The 26,999-nt window shown below is 41.7% G+C and overlaps 1 protein-coding gene across 7 annotated transcripts in view; it reads right to left on the reverse strand.

Moving 5' to 3' along the window:
* Positions 1–10,255: 10,255 nt before the first annotated feature.
* Positions 10,256–26,999, reverse strand: part of MACROH2A1 (macroH2A.1 histone) — a 47,761-nt gene continuing 31,017 nt past the window's right edge. For 4 of the 7 annotated variants that reach the window (XM_086621618.1, XM_086621617.1, XM_086621622.1 and 1 more), the window contains 4 exons: positions 24,618–24,717; positions 19,153–19,242; positions 15,827–16,001; positions 10,256–10,909 (listed from right to left, as the gene is read on the reverse strand). In XM_086621618.1, the coding sequence (XP_086477744.1) occupies positions 10,744–10,909; positions 15,827–16,001; positions 19,153–19,242; positions 24,618–24,717 (531 nt within the window). In that variant the 3' untranslated portion in view covers positions 10,256–10,743. Of the gene's footprint in view, positions 10,910–15,826; positions 16,002–19,152; positions 19,243–23,037; positions 23,129–24,617; positions 24,718–26,693; positions 26,730–26,999 lie in introns of all 7 variants that reach the window. The other 3 variants (XM_086621621.1, XM_086621620.1, XM_086621619.1) reach the window with 2 other exon arrangements.

The following is a 26,999-nucleotide window of genomic DNA, read 5'->3' on the forward strand; positions in this document are numbered from 1 at the left end:
TTCTGAATTTTGCAAATGCACTGCAAAACTGCAGCTCAATAAACTTAACTTTATATGTTCTTCTAAACTGATGACACCAGTATAATATCAAGCTGTTTTCCAGTTGGGATTTGGGAAGCTGTAAGACATGACAGAAGTGTTCATAATAGGACATTTCAGCACAAATTTTAACTCACACGGAGTTGATAAAAAAAAAAAAAAAATCAGCTCTCCAGCAAGGAATGTATCTGTTTACAACAGTTTCTGTGGAAGGGATCGATCCCACTACCAGAGTAGTAAAACACATTTGCTGCAATAGCACAGAAGCAGGTCGCAGTTTACCAGAAGGAATCGTTTACTGTGCAGAGCTGTTGTGTTTTATTTCTGTACATTTGGAAATTGGGAGTTATGTCCTGTCACTTCCATTTGCAGACAAGAAAGTGCTGTGTCTGTATTCCATGTTGATCACTGAGATCACAAACATCAGTCACTGAGGAAAAAAAAAAAAATTGAGCAGGATATTTCATCTGCTTTTTTTTTATCTAGGAGTGGTGGTATTGTTTTGGGAGAGAGAGAGCAAAACTGAAGTGTTTGAAAACAGTTCCCGGAATAGCTCTTTCTATGGGTTCACTGAACATCAAAAGGATGCACCTGAGCTAGTGCTGAAATGGTTAACTGATAGCACGAGGCTAGGAAATCAGCATTCATCCCTGGCACAACTGCTTCAGGAATTGTGCCAGGAACCAGTAGCTGAAGGCCTTACTAAAAACAACAGGACAAAACTATTAAATGCCTGGGGTCTTAAATGCTTAGTAGCTTGTCAAGGTGACACGCTCGTGGTCTTTACTGAAGTGAAAGCTGGGAGATGTCTCTGTTATTTATAGAAATGTGTAACCAATGCAGTTTGTGAGCATTTATGTTGCCATTACAAGAACAAAACGTTATCTGCATAATTACAAAGTTATATTCTGATAGGGATTCTTATTTAAGCCTTTTACATGCTCCAGCAAAGCAGAAAATCCCTTACTGAGCACCGTTAATAATGGAGCATTAAGAATACGCTGTTTTCTTTTCTTGCTTTATGTACATACATTTATTTTTAAAACAACTGTTTTTTGGTGCTTTCTAGGATTTCTCCCTGGGTGCTGGAGAGATCTTTTCCCTGGACCTGGCTACAAGAAGGAATGTCTCTACAACCATTCTGGTAATGTTCCCTATGCCATGCTGGGACCAGCCCTCTCCCTCCCACTGCAGTCTGCAGCAGGGCCTGGGACAAGGATGATGGAGGGGAGCTTCCCAGCTCTTGGGAAAGCACATGGCCCAGGAGAGGCTGACAACATTCAGAGATTCCTTTCTGTAAGGATTAAACTGAACTTTTTTTGTGAACATTCATTATATGATGCCAGAGAACTAAAATACCCCTAATTTCCCCCCAACGATCTTATTACTAGAGTTCAGTGGGGTGGGCATGTCCCAAGCATAGACTCCCACTTAGGCAGTGATGGTGGGGATCTCCTGGGAGGAGCTGAGAGGGCTTTGCAGGCTGTGCTGATGTGAGCAGTCCTTGCTGCTGATGGTGAGCAGCTGCTTGAGGGGCTTCTCCAGCAATATCTGATGGCCTCAGCCACCGGAGCTTGTGCTGGGCTGCTGGGCTGCAGGCCTGCCCTCTCCAAACCCAGGGAGTAAAGGGGCAGTAGCCTCGTGTACAGACCTGCAAGGAGTTTGGGAAATACGTAATAACACCTTGAAATGAAAAGGGAAGGGAAGGAATGTGAGCCCCAGAAAAGACAGTAGGTGAGAAGGGCAGATGGAGTTATCTCCTGGCAGTTCTACTCAGGCAGAACCTGCCCTGCTGTTTCTTCTGCTGCTTGTCCACAACAGATGCACTGGCAGAACAAACAGCCAATGATGATAAAGATGGCCACTATCAATCAGGCTTTGCTTGTTCAGCCACTGGGAATTGGTATCTGGAAAGGTTGTGGAACTGGTCCTCCATTTACCGCTGTGTCTGGCTGAGATGCCATGGTTGGACAGCTAAGAGGGGAGCATTCCGAGGAACCTGGTTTCCTACACTGCAGAGCCCTGTAGCTGGAGGATAGTTTAGCAGGCTAACTCGTACCTACTCCACTTTGTATAATTTGCTGCTAGGATTCATGGATGCATCTCCACATGCTGTGGGAAATGAGCTTCTCTCTCCAGCTTCTTAAGACACAGCAGTAAACCAAGCAGTGGAAAAAGAACAGAGAATCAAACCCTTTTCTGGGCTGGGCACTTGCCGAACCGGTAAGTGTAACATGAGCATTATGTGGCTTTATCATGCACACGTGCACGCTTGGATTTAAAGGCCAGTGGCTAGACTGAGCAAACATTTAGTGTGGATGGGAGGAGGGAAAGCACCTATTTTCTTGTGCCAGTACAAAGGATGACTAATTACCCCAGGAACAGCTGCAGTGCACTTGAAACTATAGAAGACCAGCTGATTCCTACCATGCTTCCCCAGCCAACTGGCAACACCTGAGACCTGCCAGGTAAAAACCAGGCTCTGTGCTTTGTCCAAGTCATTAGAGCTCCACTTGGAGAGAAGTGAGCAAGGAACAGGCTTTGCTTCACTGCTTACAGAGTTACTAAAAAAGAAAAAAACAATACCTGGAAGAAATATTTCAGTCCAAAGTAATATTTACTTGGGTGCTTAAAACTTTGTAAAATGCCCCGAAGGTCACAAGCCATTCATCCTGCTGTGTATTTCTCTTTAAGAAGGTGCTTGTAAGTACTACTGGAACACATGTGTGATGAGGGGTTGCCATGGCAAACAGGTTTTGGCACTATTTAAGACAGAGTTTTATTGCACAGCAGAATAAATAAGCATGTTAAAGCCACATACAGTAACTTGTTGGCACATACATTAATGCTCCCAAGGGCTGCAATAACTTAAGCACCCTCCCTTTAAACATTTTTCAGCGTTTTTTCTCTTTTATTGACTACATGCATTTAGTATTAGGGCTAGGAATGTCCCATTTCCACCCCCTTTTGAAGTGAGTAATTGAGGCAAAAAAGGAGGACTGTCTAATAAATCATAAAGGGGCATTGTGCACAGACAAGAGGGGCAATTTTCCCTTTCCTAACGTACATGAGGACAAGCCAGCGTGAGACCTGGCTGTGTACTAAATCCTGACTCGCTCCCTTTAGACATGGGAGTAGATTGATGTGTTTATATTTCTGATGGAGCCTGAATAATCAGGAATAGTTTCACACCACTTTCTGCTGTTTCTGTCTTGCTCTGTTGTGCCAAGCCAGTCTTCTACCACATCGCAGCAGCAAGCTAGTTACTGCAGCCTTAGTCATTTATGAACCACCTGTTCTGTTTCCAGTTTGGCTCCCAGTTCACACCAGTGAGTCCCTTCAGGTCTGGAAACGCTCCCAGCTTCGAGGAAGTGCTGCAGGGAGGCAAGAGGCAAATCTGTGCCTATAAGAGGGCTCAGGTTTGCGGTGCTCTTAAAGGTGAACATAAATTACACTTTATAATGAAAGCTCTGGTTTAAGAAGAGTTATTAGTGTATTAGGCTGGGCTTTATTAGCTCAGAGGTTTCGAGCCATGTGGGAGGTGTGACACTGGCTCCCTCTTCTGTGGGAAGCAGTAACTTTTCTGGTTTGGAGAACTATGAAGCTGCCCAAAGCGGGGGAAGCCCACAAAATCTCCTGTCCCCTCCCACCGGAGACATAACAGCCCAATTAGTGCAGAGGTGATCAAGTAACGCCCGGCTCTGAGGCAAGTGGCACAGTTGTCTCCTTCCCTGGGGGGTGAAGGATGGCCGAGGTGTTCAGCCACAGCTGGCAGTAGTTTTTTCTTGTTAAAACCTGGGGAATTGGTGTGTGCGATGGACCCAATTCTCTTTATTTTATCGATGTGTATGGAAGTTAGTGGGGAAGAGAACAGAAAGTACATCTCACCCTAAAAGAAGACTGCAGTCAGTGCTGGTTCCTGTAATAGAAGAAAAATCTGCTTTACGTATTCCCTATGATTTTAGGATGAAAGCTGTGATGTATTTTACTCTTAGGGCCCTTTTAGCCTCTTGCCCCGTTGCTAAGATGACCTCACAGCCTTCAGCAAGGCTTGGGCCCATCATCAGAGCTACTTTTCTCTCCTAAACTTTCCTGTACGCTCAGCAATTGCTGAAGCGTGCTCAAGCCTCATGAAATGGGAGAGGAAAGAGTTGATTATTTTATGGAACGTACATGTGTGTAATATCGCATACTGATAGGTTCATTATGAATTACAATTTGCTGAATAAGAGAATTCATGAGGGAGGAATAGTGCACGGAGAGAGAAGCAAGTAAAAAGGAGAGGGGTGATTTTTATGCCTGTAAAGGTGTCTCCTGGGCATAACCAGAGTTGGAGACCTACCATTTCCTTTTAGCCTTTTGAATTTGCTTGCAATTAAAGGCTAGTGAAGCTGTCAGGGGCTGTTGACAAATATATTATAACCAACTCAGGGTAAGCGAAAGTTACTTAAAACTAATCCATCCCTGCACAATACTCCTGTTTCACTTCAGAAGAATGTGCCAGGAGGAAGAAGTACAATCCTGACCATGTTCGGAGAACCTCCTCAAGGTGGAAATTTGCAAATAGGGCTACTGTAGTATGTAATGAGAAGCTGCAGGGCTTTCAATTATCCCACATAGTCTGTCTCTTTGCAACTTGACTGACAGCTAATTATGCTGGTGCCATTTTTTTGGCAGTGGAATTTAATCTCCCAGATGGAAAGCAAATCAATCTGCCCATCGCTGCAGCTGAGGCATACTTTGGCTCAACTTTAATTTATTCTCCTAAGCCTGAGAAGGCTAGTCATTTCAAGGTACAAAAATATCAAATTTCTTCTGTTAACCAGGCTGGTGGAAAAAGTGTGGAAGAGTTGGGATTTCATGGGCTATGCTGTGAAACGTTGTCGGTCCTTCCTTTGTATTAGGAAACAGCAGCATCATCTCCCCGTGATTCCTGTTCGTGGAATCTGACAAGGAAGAAGCATTTATGAGTGGGTTGCTAGTGATAATGGTTAAACATGAGTTGTGGAGGCATTAAGTAGGATTCTATGGAGGAATGAACTAAATCTCTGAAGAACTCAACACAGAAAGGAATCGGTGGCAATTTTCAAGCACTTTAGCCAGTGTGCAATAGCCCGGTTCCCACTGGGTTTCACACCAGGGATATAAATACAATCCTTCTACTTACCTGCACTCTTCAGGCCTATCAATTATGCTGCTTCCTCTGAGTTGCTGGTACAACTTTTTAGGTATTACTGTCCTCTGGAAAACCATGGGAGAGCAGAGTATGTGACTAGTTACCACAGGCTATGGACCTGATCTTCAAGCACCCAGGCACCTGCAGCTCCTGTCAAGGCTGTTTTTCAATTTTAGCGAGGCTCAAGGGGAAGGGAGCTCACAAACCTTGTGTTAATGGATACTGGAAAACCAGAGCCCTGTTTTTCTGCAAACTTTCTCCTGTTTGGCCAACACTGTTTCAGCCTGCGTATGGTACCTATGTTTTGTCTGTGTTGTGTTATCTTCCTTTTTGGGGGTACTTTTTCTGAATTCTTAATCTCTTAGATTATTGGATGTGTGTACTCTGTTTTTGGAAAGTTTACAAATGGAAAGGTTCTTGATTCCCCTTTTTACTAAAAAAAACATTTCTAAAAGTGCTTTGCTTACACCTAATGAGTCCAATTCGTCTTCCTCCCACTTGTACAAACATGTTTGACTCTTCCTTAGTATGTTTGAAGGCTGAAAGATTACAAGCTCTCCTATCCAGCTATTAATACCTATCTTTCTGTGCTTTCATATTATGCTTACAGTTATATTGATGCTGCTCCTAATGAGCCCTTGAATGACATTTCGGAATTATGAAATCTTGTACATGGAAGCATTTGTTCCTGACAAATCTCTGGAAAACAGATGTTCTGACCCTGTCCCATCAGTGCATTTGTTACCGTGCTGCACGTTGTATTTCTGCAATGTGATGGTTAAGAGAGGGCCTATGCGGAGAAGAGATACTGTTCAATAGATGATCAGAGTGCTAATTAATCTAATCTGTGGGAAGAATGATCAATACCTGAGGAAAAACAGTGCAGGAGCAACTCAGCATGAGCTTGGGAAGTAACATCCTGTGTGTCTTGTAGCTGATGTTTGAGTTGTAATGCCAGTTAAAAGCGCTAGCTGCAGGCGATTCTTTGAAAATGTACATGTAGCAAATGGAAATCCAACATAATCTGGAAATAACCAGCTAAATGGAGCATTACGAGGAAGCCCACCATTCTCATGAGATGTCAGACCTCTCTTTGTAAAGTGCTGTAAAATATTGATGGGTCCTAATGGCCAGAAAATGAGATCTTTTCCTGTGTAACCTTTCCAGCAGTTTGCTTTACCCCGGGGAGGGGTTTCGGAGCACAGTTGTAACAGCAAGGTGGAAGGATGGACACCTCGGGGCTGGGGTGTGGGGCAGCCAGCGAGGCTCTTGGGACTCTTTAGCTGGAAGCGATGGTCTGAACCCAGTACCTGCTGACAACCAGCACGGCCCACAGGGCAATGGAGAAGTACGCTAGTGGGGAGGGACCGTAGTTGGTACACAGGCAGCTGCTGCAGTAGAGGTCAGCTTCCAGGTGGTTCATTAATCGAAAATTATTTTTAAAAATAAACCCGTAATTTATTAGTCTTAAACAATTAGAACAATTACTTGTTTGTAATTATCCTAGAAGTTTAAATGCTGATGATAAAATGCACAGTGGAAGACCAAAGACCTTGGAGCCAAATGCAAGGGCTGTAGAGCAATCCTGTCACTTGCCTGCAAGTGGGGGGCACGGGGGTCCCTGGGCTGCACAGAGGGATCAGAATGGGCAAAATCTTAATGATATTTCCATACTTCCCATCAGGGCTGGTCCTTGCTGGGCCACTTTACTTCTACTGATGCCTCAATCACCGTTGCAGGGTGATGTACCTCTGAATTTGCCAAAACGCTAAATCCAAACTTCCAGAAAGCTGACATCCAGAATGGAGCTGGAGGAAATGCTGGAAGGTTTGCTACCGAATCTGAAATGAATTGTGAAGCATGGAGGGCTGACTTCAGCAGAATGTAACATGAGACTGAAAGTCTAACCTGTCCAGCAGTGCACTGATCATCCAGAAGAGACATCCGCAGTAAAGGTTATACAAACATTGTCATTTATTGCTCCCATTTTTCAGGACTCAAAAAAAAATGGGCTTCAGGAAACAAAGATTCAAAGAGGTGGATGAGCTCCAGTGTGGCTATGAATTCGTCCTCTTCAAGGCAAAAAAATGACCCCAAACTTGCATTTTTGCTTACGTTCTCTCCGGGGCACAGCAACACTTCATCAACAGCTACTGGCAGCTCTAACCCAGCCTGGTGCCCTGACCACGAATGGGGTGGGATGACTGTGCCAGCTCAACGAATCCCACAGGCTGACAACTCCGAACGAGGAAGGCTTTGGGAGGATGACAAGCTGTAAAACTAGAGGGAACTTGTGAAGTTAGGTGGTTTGGTGCACCCTGAGGACAGTATTACAGTGAATTTTCTACTGTGGCAGAAGTCAGTCGAAGCAGAAAAGTAGTGGAGAGCAGCATCTGAAACAACGAACTGAAAACGTTAGTGGCTACAAAATGCTTTTAACCTTTGAAATTATCGAAACATTTAAAGGGAGAATGTCTATTTTAACCAGTTTTCAGGTAAGATCCATAATGGACTTTTCAATAAGAGAACAAGCTGCCAAAGCATTCACTGAGATTTTGTCATATGTGGCCTTCCCAAAGTGTGATTAATTTATTTTTTTTTGCAAATGGAGCTTGTGCATTTAGCTATAACAAGCAAAATGCCAGGGAGATTCCCAAAGTAATGTTCTGGCTGCAGCGCATGTGTTAGCAGGAATTTCTTCTCCTGTTTTTCCTGTCAGGCTGTAACCTGATACTTTACTTTTTAGGTTTTTGAATATGTACCATAACCTACTCGGGCTGCCCCAAGTGGCTGAGTTCAAGCTTATTCTGGGGTCTCTGGCTTTCTTGACAGATCCTGCTGGATTTCAGGACCAGGGAGCATTCTTCAGGCTGTGGGAAATGTGAGTGAAGGCTGATGGAGAGGCAGCGCCGTGTTAGAGATGGGCTCACTCCTCCTCCAGGCAGACTCACATCCCTACAAGTGCAGTGGGGACCAGCTGTGCAGTGGTTCAAGGCCACTTGTGGAACAGGCTGGGCCAAAGCCATTGGACCATGGTATTCACTGGGCACACGGAGGGTTTATGGGCTTTCCAGTGAAGGCTGGGAAAGAAGAGGCTGCTCTGGTGTTTGTAAGGAGGAGAACACAGCGATGCAGCCTGTGGAAACCAGCTTCAGCACTGCAAGTGATTTTTACATAGGAGCAAAACATGGCCCAAAGTTATCAGTTAGAATCCAAACAGACTTTCTGGAAGCTCACTAGGAAGCAGAGCATTTTCCTTGTTCAAGGCAATGCAAAAAGTCCTTGGTAACTGTTTTTGGTCACACTGGGACATGCTGCTGAGAGCTCAGAATCTCACCAGCTGGGAGCTGTTCATGGCCCTTTTTTTTTTTTTTGCAAAAGGACCTGGATCTGAAGGAAGCAACTGGCACATCACAAGCCATCCCAAGGAAATCAACAGAGCTGCTTATGGAGCCAGCAGCTGAATAAGCAGATGAGATGTGAGGCCAGAAGAAGTAAGTTTGTGATTTGAATTACAGCACAGTTTGCTCTGGGATTTTCTAGTTGAAAGGCCAAAGTTGGCCATCCCAGCATGGTATAACTGTAAAAGATTTATTAAATGCTATTAGAGGCTGTACTTCTAACCACTTTGAAAATACTTGTGGACAAACACATTTTTTTCTGTTGCTGACATTCACTTTTTGCAAGTCTCAAAATTGTAGCGTTGATACAGTATAGTAAATTGTACAGTGTAGAGAGGGACCAAGAGGCTGTAATCCATACACTCATTTTGAGATGCACATTCCTTCTGTGTTAAAAATCCTCATCTGTCCTGAAAAAATCAGGGCCCTTCTCATACCACGGGTTTCCTCAGGTACCCGATAATGCTTTTTCCTGTTTTTCAGTCCTTTTAGTGACACCTAGTGAAACTGGCAGAAAGTGCAGTTTCAGGTTAATGAAGAACAAATGCTACTGCAGTAACACACACTTACAATGAAATGTCATTCATTTCTGGCCACTTGAACCGCTGCCTTGGAAGAACGGAATCAGATACATTTGGCCATTTGAAAATGCTAAGTTTGAGCCCACAGTATGGTCAAACACCTTATCTATTTGAGGCACAAAACTAATCTACTCTTTCTTGCTTTTTACTTTGTGTATGTGTTTAGAATAATGCTGCTGGTTTTAAAATTTTATCTTCTGTGGCTGCTGTTCCTCCTCAGCAGTCCACTTGAAAGCTGCAAGTATCTGGACTTCTACACAAGAGACTAAACTCTTGCAGGAGCTGAACTTATACATTTTTAGAATTTGGTATTCCTGAGCTTACTGAAAAGTAAGTCAGACTTGGGCCGCTCATTGCTCTGGATCCTTGCTTTCCTCAGCAAACCAAGTTTTCAACAGAGATGGAAAACGTATGCCTGCTATCTAGAAAGGAGGCTGAAGACTTCAAAGGAAGAGCTTCCTCTCCAGAGCAAGCATTCATATGCAAGAGCTTTTGAACATGTAACCTCTTCTTTGCTCAGAGTACAAAACCAAGTGGCTTCCGTAAAGGTTTATGTTGGGATGGATTTCAGCTGTGCAAAGGATATAGCAACCAATACAAACCAGGCTCATAAATATTTGGAAAAAACACAAAATGGCTTCAAACAGGCCAATGTTCAATGACTGGAACTAGTTCAAAAAATCCTAGGCCTTGCTTGATCTAAAAGGCTTCAACCTCCTAAAATAAACAGCCAATTAAGTCAGACTCTGAACAGGAAAATCTGAAGCACCAACTGGAAAGTCTGAACTCTCAGTGGAAAAAGAGCTGACTGAGTGTCACTGGGTGCACGCACATCCAGCCAGCACAGGTAAGAGGCTCAGCACCTCCAAACATGTCTCCAGGCCACTGGCTCAGGTCTGGTGTCTTATCATCTCTCTCACAGCTAACTTCTCAGAATTTAGAAAATGAAGGCTTAAGAGAAAAATTAATCCAAGTACACCAACAGCAACAGTTCAAACATTTTACTAAATCAATTCACACAATTTCAAAATTGTAAATATAATTAAGGACAACAGGGTTTTTGTATTTTTTTCTTCCAGATTTATCATTAAGACAACAAACACAAATTAGGTTTATAGCATCTGTTCTTTTAAAAAATGAAAGGAACGCCACTCGATGTATTGATAAAGCACCACAACACAGTTACAAAATAGGGTCGGTCTGTTTCTTTCACAAGTAAAAGACTACATACTCCTAACAGCTTTCTGCTTCAATTCATACTTCATTAAAATAAAACTATAAAATCTCCTAGATTACACTAAGTTCAGACGATGCCTGGTATACAGTGCATTAACAGCAGTAATGCCAACTATCAGTGCCAACATAAAACATTTTAGAAAGTAAAAACAAACAAAAAACTCAAAACAAAACAAAAACAACAAAAACCCCACCTTTATTCCCCTAGATGAGCAAAATTTAAAATAAGGGATGCTCTGCTTCACAATGAGTTAAGTATTCGGGGAGGCCGATGGGCAGGAGAGGGGGCTGGTACTGTAGCTTTCTAGGCTTAGTTGGCATCTAGTTTGGCCATTTCCTGCACGTATATCCCTATACTCTCACTGTCAAAGAGCACGAAGTACACCGTCTTGATCGAAGAGGACATTGTTGACACAAAATAGCTGGAGATGGCTTTCAGGATGAGCTGAGCAGCCGTTTGCTTTGGGAAGCCGTTTCTAGAAGGAGAGACAAAAAAAGAAAGAAAATGAAGAGTTGTTGAACAAGCTCTTGATGGTACAACCTTGCAGGGAATGCTCACTCCTTTCTCTACCCCAGCACGGTAAATAAAGCTACAAAGCCAGTGTTTGCAGTCTGAATTACAAGCTACAAACTTGTTTGTTTAGGCAAGACTTAAAAACGTTTCAACAGAAGAACTGCATTCCCAAAATATGAATACAGAGCCCACACACACTAACAGGTTGAACCTTACAATATCTGATGGGTCAATTATTCTCATTTAGCAGACAAGTAAACCAACAGCCAGTCAGCCTGAAGTGTTCAGGATAGCAGCATATACGTTCAGAGTTGCAGAGTCAAACTCATCCTGAAAGCAAACCAATCATTAAAGAAAAATACAAAGGGCTTGAGAACTTGATACAGAAAATGAAGCATGAAAAGACACAAAGTACAAAATAGTTTTACCACTAGTAATGGTTAATAATACAGCACAAAATTTTAAAAGTTACTTGTACAGCCTTGCTGCAGACTGAAAAGAAAGGAAGAATGAGCTCCAGTAGTTCTGTAGTGAGAAACACCACTGGCAAGACCCTGACCATTTCAAATGCAGCAGAAAAAAACGCAGCAGGCTGAGCCAAGGTGAGTACATCTGCTCTCCTGGCTCACAGGAACAGTCAGTCTTGTCCAGGAACAGTCAGTCCAACTTCACTGGGCTTGGGAAGCCCGAGTAGCTGTGTCAGGTCTGAGGACACACTTAAGGGACTTGATGGCTTTTCTAAGCCAACCACAGCAACACTTCCAACACTTCTTACCTCCTTTGTAGTCACAGGCTGATTCAATGCAAGTACAGTCCTAAGAAAAAGATCTTGAAAGACATCTGCTTGGTATCAACAGGAGAGATCTAAAAACCAGAAGCTTTTCTACTCCTCTAGTAATGCCTACAGAAGAGGCTCCTGCCTCCTTCTCAGAAGCCACAAACAGAACAAACCTCACTGCTCTCTCAGATGATAAAACTGTGCGTGACTGAATTTAGAAGCTCAGTGCTTAATCTGGGAACCCTTCTCAGAAGCTTTTTCACATTTTTATCTAGCAGCCCGTGTCTAAAATGTTTCACCTAATCTTAAAACAGGTCAAACACAAGTAGAATGGGCTGAACAAAGCCACGACCTGAACTGTGAGTTTTACAGGTCATGGCAAACTCCTGAAATTACACCTGGTAACTGCTTCGATGTGGCCTAAGCACTGCTGCAGTATTACTGCGATGATCTGAGGGCTGAGGCACCTCTCCTATGAAGACTGGCTGACAGAGTTGGAGTTGTTCAGCCTGGAGAAAGCTCTGGGAAGACCTTCCAGCAGTCTTCTAGTACCTAAAGAGGCTACAAGAAAGTTGGAAAGGGACTTTTTACAAAGGCATGTAGTGATAGGACAAGCGGCAATGGCTTTATACTGAAAGAGGGCAGATTTACATTAGATCTAAGGAAGAAATTCTTCCATCTGAGGGTGGTGAGGCGCTGGAACACGTTGCCCTGAGAAGTTGTGGCTGCCCCATGCCTGGAAGCGTTCAAGGCCAGGTTGGATCAGGCTTTGAGCAACCTGGTGTAGTGGAAGGTGTCCCTGCCCATGGCAGGGGGTTGGAATTAGATGATCTCTGAGGTCCCTTCCAACTCAAACCATTCTGTGATTCTACGACTCCTCATGAAGCACTGCTACCCACCCAGACTGTGGTTTTGCCCTAGTCAAAGTCTCCAAAGCGCTCCCCAAGCCGCAGTGAAGTGCATTGCAGTCATCATTCTGAAGGTGATGGGACATGATCACTCTGTTACAAGTGGGACTCCAACAGAATTTGAAAGAGCCCATTGAACATCACCTGGTTGCCTGACATGCACTTACAGACATATGATGGTCCACACTCCCTGTTAAAAAGTGTGTACTATTAATATTACTAATCATTTACAGACTACAGAGAGGGCTGAGTTTCTCAGCTTCCTCAGCAATTCGAAGAAGCTGGGCCATATTCACCTCTGGCACTAACAGGTGCAACATCACTGAAGCACCAAACTCTGATAATAAAACGCTGCTATACTCTCCCTCTTATTACACACTGCAAGACACAAAATGAGAAAGGCAACCGCCTGTGTCACGGCCCACTTACTGCACATTACCTTACCATAAAATATACTCCAAGAGCAATTCTGTGGTAGTGCTGCCTGTACTCTGATATTATCCATGCTGCCTGAAGATAATGCTTATGATATTTCAAAAAAGATGACATGAAATAGCTCATGCTGTTTCTTTTGTATTCTGAAAATGCCCAATTTTTTCTTTTATTGAAGAAGGAAAAAAAGTAAAAAGCATTGTGAAAAAACCTTGTACTCTTCCAAAGCCAAATGAGCTGGTCAGGGCCAATCAGTTGTGTGACAAGTTAATCAACTGAGAGCATAGTTTTGACATAGAAGCTACTTCCTACCGTCAGCTTACACAGAGAAAAAGGCACAGACTCAGCATGCCTCACATCTGATCACTTGCTACTTATGAATGCTGCATCCTGGCCTATATTGAACACATCTTGGAGAAATTTGCTCCTGAGCAAGAATTGTCATGCAAGCCAGCATCAAAATCAGGGTATACACCACTTCTGAATTGCTCGCAGGGGACTCTGAAGTCACCCAACTTCCACTTCAGTAGTGTTCCAGCAAGGTGGTCACAACAGGGCAAATGAACGAAGAGCAGCCTGGTCAAAGGCAGGCATGCACAAAGGGAAGCCCATTAAAGTAAATTGTTTAGGACCACTCTCCCAGAAAAAAGGAAAGAGACAGAGCAGAAAAATCAGAAGAAAGGTGCTGACCCAATAGCCATGTGTGGGCTGCAAGAAACAGAAGCCTCTTGTGTCGATCTACTGGCCTGAGTCAAATTCTTGTGAAAATGCAGTTTGAGACTTTCGCCAAGCTGATGTCAATGCAGATCAAAGTGAGGGCCTCGGAATGAAACCTCTACTCCGAAATGATTTTATGTTCAATCCCTCACTCTCCTTTCCCTGTTCTCCTGCTGGCCCTACCAGACTGAACTCCAGGCTACCTCTGTACAGCACCCAGCTTGTGCTTTCCACAAGTTCGCTGTAGCTGAGCATCTGGCCCACTGAATGCTACGAGTATGCTATTTTATTTCCCCCCATGATTTATTTGAACTGCCCTCATGTAATCCCATTCCTCAACTATAAAAGAGAATGAAACTGTTTATGTGGGTTTATTGGGTGATGTCTGCTTGACAGATGTCTGTACTATAACAGCTGCATACATGTGGTGTCTTTGGCATTTGTTGTCTTTAAAAGCTTTACTTTTATTTTTTTTAACACTTCTAACTTCATAAAAAACAAGTAGAGTATTGTCAGAATATAGTTTGCTCTCTCCAAAATTAATTCATGCTTGAATATCTCTAATCAAGAGAAATAAAGGGAAAATACACAACCTCATATATTTCTTAAGGCCTGTTGATTCCTCTCCATCTTTTAAAAGCACCACTTCAACTGGCTTAAGTGAGAATGACGTGTACATGCCAAGGAGAGAACTTAGCCACAGATCTTGTCTGTCAGTAACCAGATTTCGTAACAGAATGTGAATCTCATGATTATTCAGGGTTTCACCACCGTCCAACAGCAATCAACTACTTCACAACAAGGCTTGGGAATGGTTCTTTGCTGGGAGCTATCCAGAAAAGAAAGGGCTCTGGGGAAGATACTTTACATAGTCTCACTTTAGGTACCTACATAACCAATTCCATAGTCACTCCACAGTCCCTTCACTGTATTTCTCTACCGTTCCACAAAGTTTGCTCATGTTACGTCCTTAAAACAACACCCATGCAAACCAACCTTATTTGGAGCTTTGTCTGATGCAAGTCACTTAAGTTTATTATCCTAGTGAAACTTTTATTTCATTATTCTCATTCACTCAAAGCTCAAACAGCACTTCCTGCCCTAACCCAGAGAATATGCAGGGATTAATCTAGTGTTGCAACACAGCACAATGGGAAGAATATTCTCGCTGTGCATCAGCCAACTTCTTTCATGGCAAATTCAAAAGGGGCACTTGTCCAGGGTTAAATACACAACTGTGTAATTCAGCCTAGATTTGGCCCTCGGTCTTCATACTGAGCCATCCTTACGGGCCAAGTGTTCCAAATCTCCCTCCCCATGCCTAACCCAAGAGCCTCAGATTAAAAGTGTAGTCCAAATTTAGACCTTAAGAACATGATCCAACTTTCAAAGGCACTAAGCATCCTGTACAAAGCCAAAGGACCTTAACTCTAGACTTTGGCTTTCAAAAACCTTGGCAAAGGCTTTTAAGGCCTCTTTTTTTTCTGAAAGAGCCCCATGGTGTAAACTGTGTGGAACTGAGCTTATGATGTGGGGTGAAAGCTTGAAGCGACTCCGCAAATCCTGAGAATCAAGGCACTTTGAGTTTGCTGCGTAAACGATCACTAAGCCATGTCTTCTGGCCATCCTAAGACATGTATTCAATGTTTAATTATGCACTAAAGCTGGGTATAACACATCCCTTTGCTTCACGTTCTCCTCTACATGCCAAATCTATATGGACAAATTGATAGTCTGAAGAAAGGCTTTTAATATCCTCTTAAAGAGTTCATTTTATGCTCTTCAACCTATTTGCATGCTTTAAGATTCTGCAGGGATCACTACTAGACCTGCCAGAGTTGAACTAGGATTCAGGAGAACACTGCAGGCTCCATGCACAGCTCGAATGAACCTAGGAGAAACATTTCCTTCAGGGAGCTGATCTAAATGAACAAGAATAAAGTCAGCATCGTAGCAATGGGCTACGTACACGAGAAGGGACTGGAACATACGAAATGGCACTTCGAAAACTTGACCTGTTGGACGCTGGGTCTAACAGCCTTACCTGCCACTGCCAATTGAAGGAAACGCAATTGATTTCAGCTTCTTTTCATCAGCCAGGGCCAAGCAGTTCTTCACCGTCTTTTCCAGCAGCTCCTCGCATTTGTCTGAGCCCCAACCTGGGCTGTTACAGTGGATCACAAATTTCGCGGGCAATCCGTGGCCGGCACTGACAACAGCTAGCAAGAACCAAAAGTGAAACATCATTGCTTTCCTCTCCTTAGGATTAAAAGAGTACATATGTGATTAAAATAGCAAACAATCAGCAGACATTCCTTTAGCCCCTGTGACTGTTTTAGATTACAAATCACACAGCCTTAAAACATAACAACATGATTACAGCGACTTTGTATTTTCCATTTCCAGCTGCACTACGCTGTGGTAATTTATAAATCATAGCTATAATTGAGCTTATTTTAGAGAGAGCAAGAATTCACATCAAAGGCAACACATTTATTTTGGGGATTGTGCAAACTTGTGTGACGTGTAAGGAGAAAGGCAAGTAATCTGTTAGAATGTAAACCCATTGAGGGGATGATCTCACTTTGGTTCTGTTTACGGCAGAGCTACGGTGAGCATCAGATGCTTGCACAGAGTTATGACTTGTGTGACCGTCAGCTACTCTTGCTAAATACACAGTTTGTTCAGTAGCTTCTGATCATGCTGCCACCCAGACTGGGTCAGTTCAGAGCTATCAGTGCTCTGCACACTGGTAAAGAAGGCTAGAAAAGAGGTGAATTAAGATTTTTGTTTTATTTCCAGCTTTGTTTCTGAGTAACTGTAAAGAAGGCATTTCAAAGCTTTGGGCCTGGTCTTACTTTTTTTTGTGTGTACGGGTCATCCAAGACCACTTAACAATGCTGGTTTTAGTTTATCTCTTTCATCCATTCTTGACAGCCAGTTGGAAAACGTGCATTTATAGATTCACAATGTTTGATTCACGCTGTTTCTATACCAACAGGCAAGGCCTTTATGTACAAAGAAATGGAGAAGAATTTTTACCATGCTAAATGTATATTTTCACCACGATACCACCACGGATGTGTGGGCACTAAGAAGATGCCTGCCTACAAACTACTGACAGCCAGGGATTCTCCAGGCAAGAGGCCTTCTCACAGCAGGAGAAGACATTCTGGGTTCACCACTTCCCATCACAGAGCAACAACAGAACAGACCGTGCTCTGGCTGCCAGAAAACAAGGTAAGAGGATCACTGCCATTTCTGAACACACAGGTCTGTGGTTGCAACTGAAAACTTGTAACTTTGGTTCGTTAATTCAAAAAAAAAAAAAAAGAGAGAAGAAAAACACCCTAATGACAAGCTAAGGGAAGAAAACCAGCAAGTCAAAATCTCGCAAGAACATACACTGAACCTTCATAAAGACTCAGCCCCCTAACACGCACACTTTGGGATATAATTATACGCAGCCACAAAAGTGTAGGTATAAAATGGCAGCTTATGTCTTCAAATCAATAATAAAAATACCAATAATTAAAACAAACAAAAAACCAAACAGGTTTGTAAAGGTGCTTAGAGGCCAGAAATCCTCTAGTCCATACTGGAACGTTTATGAGGCATTTTGTTATTTAAGTATAGTAGAAATAACTCTTGGAGCACAATCATCACATATGGATGCTATCCTGTAGCTGCTGCAGGAAAGAGAAAATAGACTTTGTCGTGTGGCATTCTGACTGGAGGTTAATCAGAGAGCACATTCTGAAGGACAATGGAAACACAAGCATTTATGTTCTATGGGTTTGTAGATTCCCAACACGTTGAAGAGCCTCAGTGTTAGGCAATGCTAATTTGTCATATGTGCAACTAAAATGTTGTCAGATTCAGAATACATCATAAATCCAAGAAAAATCTATTAAAAGCAGCTGACATATCTCTAGTCAGATGTGAAATGTGGATAAGATCTTCATCCTGAAAGAATAAAATACTATATTGATATGCATCACCAATTTTTAGCTTTTCTCAGGGAGTGTTTTCTAGGGTAGTCATTAATTAACTCATTAGGATTCTGTTGAGGACAACTGTTAATTACCAAGAGCAGTTGCCCATTACTTCAAATGCAAGTGCTCTGGAAGAGGAAGTAAATTATGCTTTTGCTGTAGAAACAGAGAGAACCATGGACATGTTCTGTGCTAGTCACAATTATATTCCAGGTAGGGATCCCGGTTATGGGTAGATTAAAGGGATACCCATATAAATGAGAAACCTGAAAACTGGATATCTGTATGATTGAGAATTGATGTGTACCAATTCTTCTCTAGAGTCCTCCAACAAGTCCCTAACAGCCAGTTTCTGCCCGTGCAGCGTAGAGCTCCCCACTAGGTAAGGCTGGCAAGATCTACGGGATGCACTGATGGCTAAGAAAAAAGATCTTTCCTCTCCAACTTGCAACCTATTTGTGAGCAGTTTGCTTTGGGCTGATAAGGAATACTGCATAGAAGTAAGCAAAAAAAAAAAAAAGTGAGTCATTGATTCTATGTATTTTCGCAGAACAAGGATTCCAAGAAAAACTTATTAAAAATTTTAAAAAGCAAGGAAAAAAGAAAACTTATTAAGCACCAGAAGTAAACAGTTGTAATTTTTCCTGTCAGAGCTGAAGCCTTACATCTCCTCTTCAGCTTTAGTCAGAATTCGTTTACAAAACTGTGCACACTATATTTATTTTTATAGCATAAACACAGATGGCCGAATCAGCCTTCTATATGAACAACGTGTATCAGCAATTTCACAGATGGAGTAAAATTATATCATCATTACCAAACTTTATTACTCATATAGTAGATTTTTCTCAGATATTACATAAATTTTGATAACTAGGCATCAAAAAGTTGTAAGCTTTTATAGTGATGATTTTGGCACTGATTAAACAAAGTACCCAAGCAGATGCTTAACTTTAAGCATGTGCTTAAGTTCAGTGAAAGTCAGCGGCACTTCAGCAAAGCAGATGTTTAACAGAGTGGGACTTCACTGTTCTGAAAAACAAGCATCTAATTAATTGCTTTTCTGAACCGTGCCCTTAATAATCAGCACTGATGGTGTATGTGTGTACCTGTGAACAGACTGGTTTTACTTCCAGTATTGCATCACTACACCACTTCCCAGATGCTTTGGTAAAGGTTACTTAAGATGCAACACGTGTGTGTTTAACTTTGGAGAACACCAATACCGTCTGACCCACAAAAGCTGCCTGCAGACAGCGTGACTCCCAGTGCTGTACTGGGAGGAGCTCGGCGGGCTGATGCAGCACGAACCGCCGCCGACAGCGACGCCGGGCCCGCCGGTTCTGTTCGCAGGGTTCCGAACGCAGGACCTCACCTCCAGCTATGTCCAACGGCCCGTTCTTTTTGCGAAGCTCAATGACAGCTTCCACAAACTCCTTGCCGCCTTTCTTTTCCAAAGTGCTCCCTGAACAGAGAATTGTTAGTTTACTCCTCTGATCCCAGGTTTCCACAGCAGACATGCGACTCATCGTTATCTTTCATGACATCATTCTAGAGTTTTCTGCCCAAATGTTTTTTTTTTGGGGACTGCAAAGTAAGATCTAAACCTTTTGGGACTTCAGAATTAGCTAGTCATTAAAAACAACAACAACGACAACAAAAAGAAAGAACCAAAAAAGACAACCCTAACAACCCAAAAACCTCACCTCGGTATCCCTTGCTAACAGCCTCAGACTCCGATTTTAAAGTCAAAACATCTGACATGACATCCCTACCTCCTTCCTTATCACGAGCACCTGTTAGTGTGAAATGTTCCAGAAGAAAGTGCTAGCTCAAGAGTGGTTGAAGGTTCATAATTCCTTCCCCTGAGATTCATTTCCCCTCTCTCTTACAAATTGTTTTAAAGAGCCATTTGCCACAATAAGAATTTGAAACTCACCTGATCTTGGTCCCTGACCCCAACAGGTGGCACCAGGAATGAAACAGTCTCGTGAGTGCAGCGGGCTGCTTTACTTGGTAACTGCCCAGCTTGTTGAGCCACCTTTAACCAAGAGGAAGAGCCTCAGAAATAAGGAGAATCTCTAAGGAACACATTCCTCCAATGAACTTCTCTAACTACAGCTAAGGAGCTGGACAAAGTCATTCTGGGAGAAGAGCTGTGCGGTGTTTCAGGGCAACCAAAAGGTATGCCGTTTACAAAGGCAGTCCATCACTAAATGGTTTAGATCTTATTTTGCAGCTCTAGTTTTAAATATTAACATAAATAAACAGCCCAAGAAAGCATTTTCCTAACTACATAAGCATCCCACATAATTTTGCACTGTGCATATTATTTAAAAAGGTAGATAAGTAAAAAGCAGTGATATCACAAAGGCTCTGATTTGAGATATTACTTTGAAAATTGATTTCCAAAAATGCAGAACTAGGATCTCTAAAGATCTAGACATTTATCTGGTGAAACCCCTTACTTTCACTGATGAAGAAAGAAAAAACACATTTTCTGATGGAAGTGCACATACTGTATGCTCAAGGAAGCAGAGCCTCTCCTCCAAGATTCAGTTTACTAAATACAGTTATTGCTCTAAGAACTAAGAGGACTGCAAGATCCTTTTGTTTTGACACCATTGCTCAATTTCTTCCAAAATGAAGATTAAAAGTTGAAAAGAATGCATTTGTTTGTTCGTTCTAAATATCACACTGTGACCCTGCCTCTCTTTTGCTATTGGCAGTTTACAGCCTGTGGGGTACAAAAGCCAAGGACAATTACAAAAATGTATGCCTTTTCCTTTTGCTTTTTTCATAACCAATTCACCATGGGTGTTTGCCAAAAGCTGGACTGCAAGGTCAGACTGTAAATTGCTCTTTGTGCTCATTTACGCTTTTTTATATAAATACTTTGGTCTAAGTTTATTCAGACAAACTCCTCGTTGAGAATTTTCGGAAACTCAGAAGTCACCTATCCCTGTGCAGCTGAGTGGAAGGCACCATCTTATAAATCTCTTAGTAAAGACAGTTAATGACTTCATTTGTAGCAGCAAGGTGCCTTAGGAGAGTGTGCTAGGAAAGGAGATCCACCCCGGAACCGAGGGGCATGGAAACATGCCAGACGGCACGACACACAGTGCCCTTTGCTGAACCCGTCCAGCAGACAGGGCTGACACCAGAGTCTTATAAAATCAGTCTGATAGAGAAGGGATGGGCAGGGAAAGAAAGTCTTCCATTCTAGTTATAGTCTTGTTGTAAGTAATTTCCATATCATTCCTATTTATATTTGTAAGTATTCCAGTTATATCCTCTGGAGTCCAGGAACTCAGATCAGTCCTAAAACCCAAGACATCCATAATCCTTAATTTCTTGTTTCAAGGGGAAACACAATTAAGGCTTGTGCAGGAACCTAGGAACAGAAAAGATCTATTAAGTGGGTCATTTCTTTGCCATTGCAAAGCTGTTGTACATTTAATGGAATTTAGTCTAGCTTGGTTTAATTCAATCCAGAAGGATCAGCTTTTTCCCTTCTACTGGGAATTAATTTATAATTAAAAGCAATGAACAATCCTGCCAGTTTATTTCACCGAGCTCTCTCCTTGCAGATACGGTACAAAGAAGAGCAAAAGTAGTATTTGGTACGAATCTGTGAGGTTTTCTACATTTACTCTTCAATTACATTCTTTTTCTGATTAATAGTGAGGGTTTATTTTGAAATTATATTTCAGAACTATGTCGTAAATTAGCTTCTTCTGGGAAAGGACATACTGTATTTAACCATTTTCCACTACATTAGCAAGTTTCTTGATGGAAGTCTTGCTTCACAGCTTCAAGGTTAGTAGCTTATTTGCTCACAGGCATAAATATGTGTCACTCCCATGAGAATAAGATCATTATCTCATGCTTTCCAAGCAGGCATTGGTATCAGTGTTGAAAACAGCGTTAGCAGAAATTTAGGCTCTAAAATTCTCAGGATAAGCCCCCAGTACATTTAAATTGTTAGGGAAAAAACCAACAAAAATTAAAAAAAAATAAATTTAGATGGGTAAAAGTTAATCATTGGAAGCTAAGCATTTGTGCACTTCTATTCTTTCTTACAGCAGTCAGAGGCAACAGGAACCTACACTAAGGAATGAGCTGTGCAGCTTTGAGACACAATTCTCTTTGTAGGGTAGCAAAGTATTTCTTTCTCAAAGGGTAGGAGACAAGCACGTTTGCTAAACAAGTCTGCCAGACTTTAGAAGCATATTCTTCTCTGCACAATGTTTAGCCAGCCAAGTCACAACTGTTCCTGCTCCAACAGGCTACACGGAGCCACGTTCGCCTGCATGTTACTCAGGAGCCACTGCAGAAGCAGCAGGGGGTGTAGGACGTGCCAGCTCTGCAGCAGGACGCGTGTCCCTCCAAGTCAGGACTGAAACACGGCCTCAGGCATGCAGGGAGACCACACAGCCATGATGTGGATAAGATGAGAGGCTGAGATCGCGTGACTTTTTTTTTTTTAAGCATGGTGGGTCATCACCCTTACCAGTAACTTCTGTATTCAGCCCAAATTTCAATTTGCCTTCTCAAATTACCAAGGCAGTTCAGTTAAAATACTGCTACCCTTTTATGAAATCCTTCAAAACACTGTACGCAGAGAGGGGTATTACTAAGGTAAGAGTTACTTGGGGGACACTTGAGATACTGAATTAAGACGTCTGTCATGTTTTCTATCACGCCTTCTCTCATCGGTGTAGCTCAGATGACTGACAGAAAAACATCACCCTGCTGGTGGCGTGCCTGTGGGCACGGGGACCAGTGAGCAGGGTGTGAAGATAATCGGTCCACAAGGTAAAATAACTAACCAGTCTTAAGAGTTCAGTAAATACAGGTGGGCTAGATCCAGCAGGTCAGATTGGAGAGGGCGTACTGGAACTGGTTAGAAATCTAAAGATCAAGACTCAAACCGTATTCAAACCAGGCATTTAACATGTCAAACAAACAATGTGGTAATTCTTTTTCCTTGGTCACATGCCTGCATCGAACGTACTGTTCCTGCACTTCAAATTTTGGGCTGTGCATTCTATTGTAACTTCTGAAAGTCTGATTTGGTGATTAAAAAAAAAAAATCAGAAATGCCTACTGAGTTTGCAATTATTCATTTCTTTTTACTATCAGGCAGGACTGCTGGAAGTGAGAAATGAATGCAAATCTGCATAGCTACAACAAGCTTGTGGCTGCTGATCGACCATGCACACACATACAAACTCCGCAGCACTGAACTTTCCATTACCTACTTCACCACCGGTGTAGAAGTCAGAGTTTGTCGGGTGAACGACAGCATCACTGTCGATCGTGGCAATGTCAGCCTGTACAACTTGCAACTACAACAGGTAAACAGATGTATATCAACCACGTTGGACAGAGACCCAGCACAGGCTCTACATTTACACAGGTACCAACGTCCATATTTTCCTACCTTTACATCTCCAAACCTTGCGCCAAAGGAGTATGCTGAGTTGTGTGTGCAGGTGTGTGTAGAGAAAGGGGTGTAGGGAACAGGAGGAGGAATCTTGAGTATGACATGATCAAATAAATGTTAAAATTACAAGTCAGAGCAATCACACGAGATCATTTCCAAAGTTTTAATATCAGCTAATACCCCATTTCACTTTGCAGAAACCTAGAACAACCAGTTCCCCACAGAGCATGACACTAAAATATGGAATCTGTTTAAAAAAAGAAATTCAGGATCATCAAGCCAAACAAAATAACTAGTTTCTCCATTCTGTCAGCACCAATAAGCTGACAGGCACTAATCTTCATATGTAGAGCGATTAATCATTCTGTTTCTAAAAGTGACAGTCTCCTTCATATGGAGGAAACCATGGATTTGCAGGCAAGGTTGTAATGAATTTCCTTTAAAATATATAAATGATCAATCTTATATTTTAAAGGTAAGGCGTGTTTGCTAATTATGTGTTGGGATGGCTGAGACACATGTAAAAAATATATATTTCTGAGAAAGGTTGATTTAAAAATCAGCCTTCTTAAATCTTTTTCCTGTTAAATTATGTATGTACATTCCCATAGGAAATGCAGTAGTAGAAGAATTATGGGTTGTATTCCATTAAGGAAGTTTAAAAAAAAGACAGCAGTAGGTATAATCAAACAAGAAGGGAGGCAGTACATAATGCATAAAAGTTAATTTTTCTTTTACTTTTGGTGAAGAATAGATTTTCTTGAAGAAGGACTTTTTTTTTTTTAAATCCAGAAAAAGACAGAAGTTTTAAAAGCAATACACCATGTATGATAGTATCTACAAGTTCATTGTTGGCATAATACAAATATTTGTTTTCAGCTGAATGTGAAAATGACAGTAATTGAAGCATAATGGAAACAAATTATTTGACTGAATTAAACATGAAATCAAGGTAGGAAAGATTTGGTGATAGTTAATTATTTAATCACTCCTCTTTAAAAAATTTTATGCCTACTCTGAGTATCAGAAAAAACCCCAAGGTTGCAGTTAGAATGGAGAAACTGCTTATTTTGAAAACAACCTGACAAAAAAGTATTTTAGTCCTCAAAGTATCCAAATAATAAACCCCCCAAAATATCTAACAGTCACATATGATCATTATGGAAAAGAATTTAAATTTTTTGCTTTAACTGAAATCAACTTGAAGACTAGCAATAGCTGCAAGTATTCCGATTTGGCAAAAAAGTCTTTTGAATCTAGTTCTTCAACAAAACAGACCCTGCAAGATTTGAATTTCTGCTCTTATTAAATCCATGAAGCCCTAGAGAGTAAATTCTGGGTTCCATAATTTCCATGTGACCGTTAGTTGTGTCAACCCATGCCCCATTTACCTAGGTCATCTTTAAGGTCAATGTCAGCATTGGTAGGATTGATAATGGCCTCCACCTCGAAGCCGGCTAAATTACTGATTTCACTGTGAATAAGGTTCAGCTGAAAAGAAAAGCATGAGGTGGGAAATAACAGGACAGCTGGGAAATCACAGAGAAGCTGCAGAAAAGTGAGCTTTGCAACACAGATGGAGATAGCATCACTGCAAACAAATTCGCAAAATAAAAGGCAGGTCATAAAGGAGGGTTATTATCCAAAAAAATTTCAAACGCAAGACTCAAACACTGTTCACGCTGGCAGGACGTGATGGCACCTACTAACAAGCTCTAGTTCAGCTGTATGCCAGCCACTATGTGGGATTCTTGTTCTAGCATTAGAAGAAGCTATTTGCTCCTCCTCACAGTATAAATGAAGGACACCCTAATAATATCTTCAGCATCAATTACAGGAATGTGCCATGACTGTTCGGCACTGAAACTGGATAAAAGATGCTGTCCCTCCCTCTTCACGCCAGCCAACACCAGCATATCTCTGGGAAAGCACACACTTGTCTCCAGCGATTCCTCCATCCTACCAAGGGGACGTGTTCCCTTCTCTTTCTGTATTTGTGGTTGCCACGTTCTGGGGTGCAGGAATTTCAGTGTCAGTCGCACGGCTCTGCAGCCTTTGCGAGTGGCTGGTGATGGACTGGAAGCAGGCACTACCACGTGCTTATTGCTTCTTGTTTTTCTTTATTTGCTTTACTTCCTGTGTTATTTATGAAAACATGGATTTCAACCCCACTCATAAATGTCCATTAACATGTATTTCAAGACAGAAATGGAGAGGCGTGCTTAATTGTTACAAAATCAGAAGGATTTCTCAGGGGCACACTACACTGAGGAAGTCAGCACAGATAGAGACTAACCCCACATCTGCACTACATGTTCTTAAAAGAGCAAAAAATTCATGATATACGAGGAAGTGCAGATTGCAACTTCTAGCAACATGTTTTGAGCAAGACTTACAAACTATTCTATAAAATGTAAAAAAAAAATCAGACCAGCAATGGTAACGAACTGATCCTGCCATGTCATACTAGGGAGGATGTTTTTTTGGAAGTGCTTAGAGGTGTAAAGTGATCGCACCGCTTGCTGACTACTGACACTCCGGGTGTCTCATCACGGTCCGTGACCCACACCGCAGAAACGACTCCGTAATTTGAGGCAATCTGATGTGAATGCCAAACTCGGCAAAAGGCAAAACTGCAGCACGCCGACAGGTCCGTGAAGCAGCTCACAAGCAGGAGTTCATGACGCTGCTTTGTAGCCAGCGTTGGCAAGTCTGATTTCACATGCACCAAAAATTTACTGCTGCCAAAACTTAAAATACTTTGCAAAAAATTTCCCAGACTCTTTAATACAGGGAAATATATTATCTATATCATAGATTACGCTTTTATCTACGTTTACCTGTGCATTTAGAAGGATTGTTTCAGGAGCTGATTAGGCAATACGGAAAGCAACTACGAAAGAGAAAGTTCTCATTCATTTATGCAAGTCCTGAAGCCAGCTGCAGTTAAGCCAGGCTTTCCTTTTAATCCAAAGCCAGCTGGGTTCAACCTATGAAGCATAACATATACATTCAGGCATGGCAGTTTATCTCATCAATAACTGAATTTTGTCTCTTGGTTTGAAATCCACGTCTGCAAACTCTTTCGATCTTCACCTTGTGTATATTAGTTTATTAATAGGGAATACGAAGGAATTCGTGAAACCAATACAAGTGAATGGGTCATTTAAGAAGGCCAACATCCATATATTTAAGTTTTATGAAAAAATTATTTCCATTTCATTCATGTAATTATATGAATTGACCTTCTTTCTCTTTTTAAAAGCCTGCAATTTCATATAATTTGCATATGTTGCTTGAGTAAACTATGTTCCCTCAAAATAGGGTGATTTTGGCCAAAAATGAGTGTAATTCAGCCCTGTTTTAAGTACGAGTCTGTTCGGGAATTTGTAATAAAATCTAAGAAAGTTTGCTTTCCAAATAGCTTAGAATCTTTTAACACTTCACACGTGGTGAGTTATTCATACTTGAGTTTGAGTCTTGAGTTTGACTACAAGCAACTGCTGTTTAAAAAAAGTCAAATCAAATCAAACCAAAATGTTAAAGAAACTTTATGAATTTTGAAATTAAAAAAAAAAAAACAAAACAAAACAACAAAACACATGCACACACCAAAAGACTGTTTTGTGGAGATTTTAGTATGTTCCTAAACATATTTTGTTCATTTTATAGGTGACTTTGATCCCTAATTCTGTGTTCTACAAGTTTCTGCCTCAAGTCTGTTGGCTGCAGACTGTTTTGGTTTCGGACCTTTGATCCATCTCTGTGCCTAC

This window comes from Tauraco erythrolophus, chromosome 16 (genome assembly GCF_009769465.1).
Source record: "Tauraco erythrolophus isolate bTauEry1 chromosome 16, bTauEry1.pri, whole genome shotgun sequence".
In the NCBI taxonomy this organism is placed as follows: domain Eukaryota; kingdom Metazoa; phylum Chordata; class Aves; order Musophagiformes; family Musophagidae; genus Tauraco; species Tauraco erythrolophus.